Source organism: Urocampus carinirostris, chromosome 8 (genome assembly GCF_059441175.1).
Source record: "Urocampus carinirostris isolate Australia breed hairy pipefish chromosome 8, RoL_Ucar_1.0, whole genome shotgun sequence".
Lineage (NCBI taxonomy): Eukaryota > Metazoa > Chordata > Actinopteri > Syngnathiformes > Syngnathidae > Urocampus > Urocampus carinirostris.
In genome coordinates, this window is record NC_142356.1 from 11,308,789 (window position 1) to 11,319,707 (window position 10,919).

The 10,919-nt window shown below is 40.7% G+C and overlaps 1 protein-coding gene across 2 annotated transcripts in view; it reads left to right on the top strand.

Annotated features, from left to right (window-relative positions):
- LOC148360707 (potassium voltage-gated channel subfamily KQT member 5-like) overlaps positions 1–7,856 on the top strand; it is a 181,324-nt gene extending 173,468 nt beyond the window's left edge. For both annotated transcript variants that reach the window (XM_088341605.1, XM_088341606.1), the window contains one exon: positions 3,544–7,856. In XM_088341605.1, the coding sequence (XP_088197731.1) occupies positions 3,544–4,692 (1,149 nt within the window). In that variant the 3' untranslated portion in view covers positions 4,693–7,856. The remainder of the gene's footprint in view (positions 1–3,543) is intronic.
- Positions 7,857–10,919: the final 3,063 nt, after the last annotated feature.

Below are 10,919 nucleotides of genomic sequence, written 5' to 3' on the forward strand. Positions count from 1 at the left end.
AGGACAAAAATAGACGGAAACAAAACCGGAAACCAAAATTAAACAGGACAAAATAAACGGGAACAATACCGGACAGGAAATACCAACAGGAACAGGACCGAGTCGAAACCAACGTCTTGCAGGGCAGAAGTTCGTTGACAGACTGACAAAGGAAAAATAAGAGTACTGAGCTTAAATAAACACAAAGCCAATCTGTCAATGAGCCGCAGCTGGTGCCACACGGGCGGGGCCAATTGACACTATTTAAGTAAAGTATGTCAAACCCGTGGCTCTCTGGCCAAATGTGGCCCGCCATATCATTCTAAGTGGAACTGCGAGATCTTAAAATGATAAAATAAACTCGTCAAAAGTGTGTTTTGACCCAAAACTCCATTTCCCACAATGCCTGTCCAATACGATATCTGTGAAGTGACCGCTCATTGCCACTGCACGCCAGTATTTCTTTATCAATTTCAATGAGTGAATTTAAGCAATAAATTATCCTAAAACTGTCCAAGAATATTTTGTTATTTCTTTACCACATACGAGTTTAATTAGTTCCCGAATCGTGCTTGTATCTAGAATAGCTCATATTTCGAGGACATTTTCAAGATAATGAATGAAAACTTTTATTTCGAACATTAAAATAAAAACAGAACAAAAACAATAACTCAACAACAAAATAATGCTACATAATATGTTCGAAAAGGGGTAGTAAGAAGCAGATGCTTATATTCCCTATTCATTTTCCCTATTAAATACACCAAGGATAATAACAACAATAGTAATAATATAATAATAACAGTTATGATATGACAATAACAACAAAGTTAACCATAGTTCTCGACGCACTATTCCCAATCTTTCGTATCACTAATACCCCATTTTCTTCATCTCTGTATTCCGCCAGTAATGTTTTTTTTTTTGTATTTAAATTTGAACAAGTAAATAGTTGGACATTGTTTGATCTTATCTTGTAAATTCTTCCAAAGTTTGACTCCACACACAGACACACACATACTTTTCCTGGTGGTTCTCACCTTTGGGATTATGAATTTACGACAGCCCCTTAAATTATAATTTCCCTCTTTCCGAATGAATAATTTTTGGATGTTTTCTGGCACTATGTTTTTGTTGACCTTAAATAGCAGTTGTGCAGTGAAATATTTGACTAAATCATCCAATTTTAATCATTTGGACTGCAGGAATAAAATATTACTATGTATTTATCTCGATATCCTACCCTGTGTATGGTTCTAATTGGCCGTTTTTGGAGGATGAAAAGGGCCTGTAGTGAACTTTATAAAATAACTGTATTAAATAACTGTAAACAGTTTAATTTGTTCCTGATTTGTTAACTCTGAATAGCTATAAAACACATATTGCTGACACATTCAAATAGTATTTGAACATAAAAATAGTAGTAAGCTATTTGAGATGATAATAACAATATTTTAAAGCCCCAATCCTTGGTGGTAATATATGGAAATTCTCGTAACTTTGAATTCTTCTTGTTTTTGTTTAAAAGACATCTCACTTATTGAATTTCCTGTAGCTGTATTGAATTTATAATATATTAGACGTTTTTATTTTAACCTACCAATTACATTATCTACATTTATAAGTAACACAAGGCTCTTTGAGGACAGCCATTATGCTGATATGGCCCCTCAGTGAAAATGACCTTGACACCCCTAAATTAAGGGAATGTGTCGCATTGCAATTAAATACATTTCCAGAGTACAGTGGAACCTGGGTTCTCGACCATAATCCGTTCCAGAACCCTGTTCGAAAACCGATTTGTTCGATCACCGAAATCATTTTTCCCATTAAAAATAATGTAAATCGTTTTAATCCGTTCCAACACCCTAAATGTATACCTTCAACGTAAACTTAACCTAACCCAGGCTAATCGTACGTCCGTGTTATCCTAATCTTCCGTACGAAAGATTAAGCTTACATGAACGTGTAAAAATAAAAAAAATCAGGACGTTTACAAGTCATTTAGCACCCAGGTCTCCACAACAAGTGGTGAGCGGTTCATTGGAAAGGGGGCTGCGTCCCAACACCCTGAATGTTGGGCTCCGTTCCAACACCCTGAATGTTTAACATAAACTTAAAGCTAACCCAGGATAATCGTACGTTCGCGTTATCGTAATCATATGAATAGGATTTCTTACATTTGTGGTGGTCATCAGAAGGCGCTCGCACACCTCCTTCATATTTGGTTATTATTTCTTTCTTAAATGCAATAGTTGTACGCACTACTTTTCTTTTTTTCACCTGTAGCAACTTTGCTACTTGCACCGACTTTCTTCGGAGGCATAATAAGGGGCTAAAACACCCGTACGCCGCTCACCATCGCACCCTAGCGTACGCACTCACGCATTACCGGCATTCGAACTCCGATTTTTTGACCGAACAGCGAAGCAAGAATTTCTCGAAATTTTTGGTCGGACACCGATTCGTTCGAACTGAGAGGTATTCGAAAACCGAGGTTCCACTGTATCTCAAAACCGCAATTTAACCCATATTCCTATATTATTTCTATCAATAATGGGTTGAATGGGTCTTCGCTTCGGAGTTTTAGAGAAAAATCTTAACATGTATTTCTGGGTGTGGCCATTTTGTGACATTGTATTGAGTGAAAATGGCCTTGAAATTGCCCAGGTTTCAGCAAACAACCAGACAGCGTTCTCCATTTTTTTTTGAAGCAGAGACGTGATTTATTATTAAATGAAAAGAAAGAGCTATGATGTCCTTTTAATTCAACATAATGTCGATTTGTCAAGCGTTTTTTTGTGCATTTACAACTTAGACCGCAAATGTGGTGATGCACAGGTAGACACAGGCAAAATAGGGGCGGGGCAAATGTTGAGATAATTAAGAAATGGGAAGACACTGCACCATGAAAATCCAGAAAATGCGAATTAGCAAAAATTAACTGCAACACAGCGAGACCAGAACGGAGACAAGACCCGCTCGCGTATCGTTTTTCAGTTTTATTGGGAAGAAGGAACAGGAGTCCACACACGATTCGGAGATCGCTGGTCGCGGGGAGTAGGTTGCTCAGACACGGAAGTGGGACTTCCGTGGCGAGCGATGGTGGTGTCGGGAACGGAAAAAGTCGAAAGCCAGGAGAGGAGAGTAGACGTGGTCGTGATCAAAACAGGTCGTAAAGGGAGACAAAATAGGAGCAAAAAACAGGCGAAAACGGACTTGCCGTGTAATAACAGAGATTCGCAGACGGACAGACAAAAGGGGACTGACAGAAAACTGTTTAAAGACTGACAGGAAGCCAATCTGTCAACAAGGTGCAGCTGGCACCCACAGGCGGGGCCAATTGAGCGCCATGGCAACCGAGACAGAAGCTGGCGCCACACGGCGGGGGCCAATTGGGCACCATGGCAACCGTGACAGAGGGGGATGACTGTATTGAGTTTGCCTTCCCCTAGAGTACGAGAGAGGCATCTGCAGGATAAAAAAATGTGCTTCTTGAAGCTTTATTTAGTCGTCGTATACATATGAGTCTCATTTTGTTTTTCGACTATTCTTTTATTGCAGGTCCAGTCAATTGAGACAAAGCTGGACTCATTGCTCGACATCTATCGGCAAGTTCTGCAGAAGGGCTCCTCCACTGCTCTCACGCTTTCATCTTTCCCCTTATTTGAGCTGGAACAGACTTCGGACTACCAGTCCTCAGTCTTTAGCAAGGATCTGTCCTTCCCAAACCAGGTTAGCAGTAGTGCAGCGCCTTACTCTGGCGTCTGTGTGCCACGCTCCTCCACCAACCCCCATCTGTCCCCAGGCGGACTCCATCTTATCCTGGCGCCCCAGAACGATCACGATCTTAATAACTCCAGCACGACGCCTTCTTCCGGCCCCGTTTCCTCATCTTTCAGCCCGTCGACGTTGCCGCACCACCACCATCTCCACCGTCATGTTCTTCCCCAGCGTCAAACCCAGGATCAGTCCACAACGCCCGAAAGTGTCAATGATGAAACACCAAGCAGTATCTGCAGTGGTGTGGGTGGAGGAGCAGCAGATGGGGGGTATTGTCTCCTAGCAAGGCTTCAACCGCCACCTCCAAACAGGAATGTAGGTCTTAACAACTTCATGCCAACGACTAATGAAAACTCCCCAGAAATTGAAGACTTCTGTGACGAATTGGGATTGCAAATTAAAGACTGCAACACTGGGGATGGCACAGTTTTGGGGTTTGGCACAATGGTCACGAACCAAGGAATTAATCTCAACCACAAGGGCAGACTGAACGCCAAGGAAGAGGGTTCCTGGAGGAGGCAAATGAGTCTGGAGCTGGAACCTCTGGTGCCTGAAACACTAAGCCCCTGCTCAGGTCACAGTCAAGTAGATCACAGTCTGGGAAAGTCTTTGTCAGTTCAAGACTTGATGCAAGGGACCCACTACAACATTCCATCCCAAAGCCGTCGGAGAGACTTTTCCACCGGTTTCCAAAGCTGCCAAAACGTGGCCGAAGGGGCAACTGCTTGGGGAGAAGAAGACCTATTTATCAATGATAGGGAAGTGGAAATGCAGGAATTTGATTTCCTGTCCCATGGCACACTTGAGACTCCCTCGTACTCGTCAGAACTCTTGAGAACAGAGGCTATGGCAAGAGGGGTGTCACAAGGGTCCAATCACAGCCTGGCCGCTGCCGGAAGCACTGATTTGTTGAAAATGCAGCATGCATGATTGAAATAGGAGCATGGAAATTTGACTTTGTCGAAGGACAGCTTTGTATCATTCTTGAATGAAGTGAATCGGGTCCTTTTTTAGATTTGATTTTGTTGATCTGACTTGATAAACTATTTTCATAGCAGTTGTCATGCCGACAAGCCGTTTTACTGTCGTTGCATGTTGTAAGCACTTATCATTCTAAACCTTACGGATTTTAAGCTGTTCTGTTTATATCTCTATCTCCAAAGAATGTGAAGAGATTCGTTAGGATGACACTTTACAGTACATTCCAAAAATGACACTGACCAGCCGAAAATATGGTACAGTGGCTTGCAAAACTATTTGGCCCCCTTGAACTTTGTGACTTTTTGCCACATTTCAGACTTCAAACATCAAGATATAGATAGATAGATAGATAGATAGATAGATACTTTCTTCATCCCCGTAGGGAAATTCACACTTCCAGCAGTCTACCCCGTTGTTTATTAACAGATTAACATGATGCCCTAGGGGTGCTTGTAGCGGAGTGGATGACGTCACGCCAGTCCAAAAGTTCGACATCCCTGCGGCAGATGGAAAACTTTTCTTTGTGAAAATCCAGGGATACACCACCTCGTGTTAGCAAGTCCGCCTCTCCGATTCCCCCCGGCTTTCGTGTCTCTGTTTAGCGGCGTTGAAGCCGGATAGCTCCGGGTAGCTCCGGGTGGCTACATGTTAGCGTCCGGAATGCTAAACGTGAGCCACGTTTCCGCAAAACACAGCAACTGTGCTCCCTGTGCGCTTCGATGTTTTCCACCGGCACTCGATGATCTTATTTGGTCGTGAGTTCGCATTTACCATGATTACGGATGGTACCGAAGACTTATAACGCCGCTAGCCGCTTCGCTAGCTTCGGCTCTTCTTCCACGATAGGCCCCTTCATCACGCCGGCACGAGAATTCTTCAGGGCAAGGAGTTGAAATTCCTTGAATACATGCCTTTTTGTGCGCTAAAACCCATGTCCCATAGGATAGAAGTAATCCATAGTGTAGTTGTCAAAACGGGAAGAAAAAACACCGAAGATAGGAGCAGACAATAAAACAATAGGGCAGCTGCTGGAAAAGGCAGCCGCTCGTGGCAGCGCTGCTTTGATCAACAATAAGTGGGACACAAGTGTATTGGATATTTTATTTTTTTTAACAAATAAAAAACGAAAAAGTGGGTGTGCAAAATTATTCAGCCCCTTTACCTTCAGTGCAGCAAACTCCAGAAGTTCAGTAAGGATCTCCGAATGATTCAATGTTGATCTAAACAATGATAAATGGAATCCACCTGTGTGTAATCAAGTCTCTGTATGAATGCACCTGCACTGTGATAGTCTCAGAGGTCTGTTTAAAGCGCAGAGAGCATCATGAAGATCGAGGAACACACCAGGCAGGTCCGAGATACTGTTGTGGAGAAGTTTAAAGCTGGGTTTGGATACAAAGAGATTTCCCAAGCTTTAAAAAAATGATTCAGCCCAATTGAGTTCATACTTTGTAGCGCCACCTTTTACTGCATTTACAGCTGCAAGCCGCTCGGGGTATGTCTCTATCAGTTTTGCACATCAACAAACTGATATTTTTGCCCATTCCTCCTTGCAAAACAGCTCGAGCTCAGTGAGGTTGGATGGAAAGCGTTTGTGAACAGCAGTTTTCAGTTCTTTCCACAGATCCTCTATTGGATTGAGGTCTGGACTTTGACTTGGCCATTCTAACACCTTGATATGTTTTTGGTTTTTTATTTGTTTGAAGTCTGAAATGAGGCAAAAGGTCACAAATATTTTCGCAAGCCACTGTATGTCAAATTCATTCACTCCCATTGACGCTTGTGGAAGACAAATATTCTGGTGCAGGGAATAAGTTATCTTGATCATAAAAGTCTCTTTACGACAATGTATCTCTCTCTCTCTCTCCCACTTAATGTCCGTCTCCCTCTCTCTATCTTTCTCTCTCTTTCTGTGTCCCATTCTATTTCTTATTTTATGTCTCTCCGCCTCTCACTGTCCTTTCTTTATCTGTCCCTCATTCTCTGCCCGTCTCCCTTTCTGCCTATATTTATTTGTCTTTGTCTCTCTCTCTCTCTCTCTCTCTCTCTCTCTCTCTCTCTCTCTATTTCTTTTTCTGTCAGTCAAACTATCAGTCTCCCCCTCTTTCTTTTTTTCTGTTTCCCTCTGTCGCTATTCCTCTCTGTCTCACTGTTTGTCATTCTCTCTCTGCATAGAATAATGGAAATTTACAGTATCTCATCTTGTTTAACTTAAACAAGCAAAGATACAAATTGAAAACCAAAATGTATTAAACAGTGGCCCCATTTCATACAATCTACTTGAGACAAGCACATAAAGGGGGGGGACATTCTGTCCCCCTTCTGGAGTTTTCAGTATATGCAAAAGGATAAGCAGGGTTGGGTAGGGTTACTTTAACTGGATTACTTTCAATTACTTTTGGATTACTCCAATACCGAATATGCTAATAAAAGACAAAAGAAACTAAATATGAATAAAATGACTAAATTTTGTGCAGGCTTGGGAAGTAACGAAATACATGGAAGGGTAAAAATGATGTTTGGATTGATTTTCATTTTGTTTCTGTCGCATTTGATGTTAGTTTTTCTGGAGATCAGAGAGATCAAAGCCAGGAGAGAAAGCTTACCACGTGTTGTGAGTCATCATTTTATTCATATTTAGTCTTTTATTAGCATATTTGGTATTGGAGTAATCCAAAAGTCATTGAAAGTAATCCAGTTAAAGTAACCCTACCCTATCCAACCCTGTATTTGTGCTATTGTTTAACTGTACATTCAAGTCATAACAATTAGTGGAAATAAAGAGACAAAATGCTGTTTGAAATCAAATTTCTAAACCTTTCAGCTTGCACTATGAAGCCTGAATCTAACATTAGACTGTAACAAGTCTACAGTTTCTTGGTTTGGACCATAAACAGTGTTTGCTTGTTGAGTCAATGTAGGTTAGTTTTATGGTAAGTTAAATCTACAACAATGTGGAATGTACAATTGATGCTGTGTTGATCATGTCATGAAAATTCAAGTTGCTGCCTCACAGTTACATCTAGAGGACTTGTAAATCTTCTTGTTGCATGGTACGAATTCAGCCAAGAGATTGTTTTCTTAAAAATGAAATATTAAAAGACCAGAATGCCTGTTTGCTTTTATCGATTTCTTTTTTTGTGTATTCATTTGGAGATAGAGGCTCTGGCGGCCATATTACCATAAATTCCGGACAGCTATTGTTTTCCTTCATTGTAAACCCCGTGGCTTTAAATGGGGTGCGAGTCAAGTCATGTTTATTTGTATAGCCCTTAATCACAAGGAGTCTCAAAGGGCTGCACAGACCACAGATTATTATTTTTTGTTTTGCAAAGGTGGGACCCTACACCTTAGGGCAGGGGTGTCAAACTCATTTAAGCTCGGGGGCCACACGATCGAACAAACATTCTCTCGGGGGCCAGAATAGTACATTAGAGAGAAAGAAAAAAAAGAGAGAAAGAAATAATAGAAAGATAGGGAGAGAATGGTAGAGAGGGTGGGACAAAAAAGAGAAAGAGAGAAAGAGAGACAGACAGAGAGAGACAAAGTGAGAGCGTGAGAAACAAGAGATAAAAACAGAAATAGTGAGAGAAAAAGAATGAAATCCAAAGAGAAATAGAAAGAGAGAAAAAGAGGAGAGAAAGAGAGAAAGGGGAAAGACAGAAGGGGAAACCAAGAGAGAGAGAAAGAGAGTAAAGGAAAAAATGAAGAGAGAGCAAAAGAAGCTAAAAAGACATAGAGAGAAAGAGACAAAAAGGAACAAAGAAAGACAAAAAAAGACAGAGAGAGTGAAAGAGAGAGAGATAGAGATAGAAAAATGGAGGAAAAGAGCAAGAAATACAAGTGCATGGTTTGTGAGAGGCACCAGGCTTTGGCAACATCAAGTGGACCTATTTCAACCTACAGCTCTCTTTCTCTTGCGCTTCTATGAGCGTTGTCTCGCGGGCCGGATCCAATCCCCTAGCGGGTCTGATCCGGCCCGTGGGCCGCCTCTTTGACACCTGTGCCTTAGGGTTAAGCGCTAAAGCCTTGGCCAAAAATGAAATTCAGGTCGGGCCCAGAATGTCAATCATTACGTTCGGGCTGGTTCTCTCGCCGACTTTTTTTTTTTTTTTTAAAGTATCCACTGGTCATTGTTCATGACATAGTTTGTTTGGTGGATTCAGTCCCCCTTCTCTCACAGCTTTAGAGCATGACAAAAAGAAAATGACAGATGGATAATTTTTTAAAAAGTCAGTGAGAGAGAAGCCCGTCCCTCACAAATAAAAATGAAAAGGTTTGTTTTCTTCGGGTTAAGTCCCTCAAATCAAGTTAATTTTGTCGAGCTTGGACTGGGTCTGGGTTTAATACACGCAGGTCGGGTCAGGCTTGATTTTATTAGGCCAGATCTTACCTCAATTTCCCGTGAATCCCTTTTCGCCTCGCCCGCACTGAAACATGAGTTACGAATTGCGATTTTGCACAATTACAAATATGTGAAGTTATAATGTTTCAATTTAGGGTTGTTTCTATTGATAATTGGTACTCGTTCGACGGCAACTCAGAATATGAAAAGGAAACAATCTGCATGCGACGTTGTCAAAGTTGTCGATCATGCTAAAATGGAAGGAAAGCCAAACATTCACTGTACCAGAGACGGATGTTCGAGAATGGAGAAAACAAAGTCCTTCTGAAGATGCGACGAATACCAAAAAAAGCACAACAAGGGAAACAGGAGAGAGAAAATGTTGAGAACTAGGACACTGTTACCAACAAGGACGCTCATGATAAATCAACTCGGGAAGAATACAAAAAAACTCTTTGGTATATGAATTCCATTGTAGGTCCTAATGCACTTTATTCCATTGTTTATACAATTCGGTTGGTATATAACTGTCTGACCAATGAATTATAGTCTGTTTTTCACTAATGTCATGCCATGACTAACTAGTACTCCTCCCGCGATCGACCAGTAAATCGCAAACAACTGGTAGATCACAATCGACATAAAGGGAACCCCTGACTCGGAGAACAAAAAATGCTCATATGTCCTTATTGTCCAATTTATTTCATTTCCGAATATAGATGGCTGTTTTCACTGTTACAAGCAGTGTTCCCTCTAAACTGCGCTCGTGCGCAGATGCGCACTGCTCGCAAATTCTCAGCGCAGAAGAAAATCTAGCCAGCGCACAAAAATGAGGGCTCAAAATTACTAATTAAGAAGCGACTGAAGTCAAAGTTACAGCGCATGAATTTAAAAACACAAGGATTCCCCTGATGTTGTGTCCTAAATGCGGTATTTTGAGGTCGAGTCGAAGTAGAACAAGGTTGAGTAAAGTTAGTAGAGTTTGTCGAGAACCGGCTTCTTCGGCTCGGCTCACTAAAAGGAACCGGCTCTTTCGGGTCCTAAACGGCTTTTCAGGTTGTTTTTGCTTCTTTAATCCCAACATGAACAAATATTATGTAAAATTGTGCACAAAATGACTTAAAGGAATGGGTGAATAGAACAAAAAAGAAAAAAAAAACCAAAATGAAAAAGTAGTGAAAAGCTGAGAAAAAAAGGAACAAAAGAAAGAGAAAAAAGAAGGAAAAATTCAGAAAAAAGCCAGAAAAAAAGAAAAGAAAGAAATGTAGGAAAAAAGTAATTAGAGAACAAAAAGAAAAAAATAACAGATCGGAAAAAAATAAACACAATGAGATTTTTTTTAAAGGAATTTAAAAAAAAGGAGAAAAAAACACGGAAAAAAGAAGAAAAAGTCTGTGTTGCATTCAAATAATTTCCAATTTTATCAAGTAATTCTTGTTGCCAACATTGTACTTTCACTAAAAACTGTGATTAAGTACAGTTCTGTATCTTACAACCGACTCAATAAGCCCCCAAAAATGTTAATATTATGCGACAAAATATATCAGGAAATGAAAAGAAATGGATATCTTGTGAAAGAATTGTAAGAACAAATGCCGTTTGTAGGCCGTACAACCTTTGCAATAGTACATGAGTCAATTCATTCAAAAGAGAAAAATCATTTTGCATTGCCGGAAACTCAGCAAAATGCAACTTGATGTCAAGTTTTGGACATGTTTGATAATGACTTAGTTGCCACACTTGGGATTGCTGTTGCTCACTGTTGTTTCAAGCGTTGCTCACCGACTTTGTGTGAACGCTCAGACCCGTGGAAAATTAAAGGGAACATTGG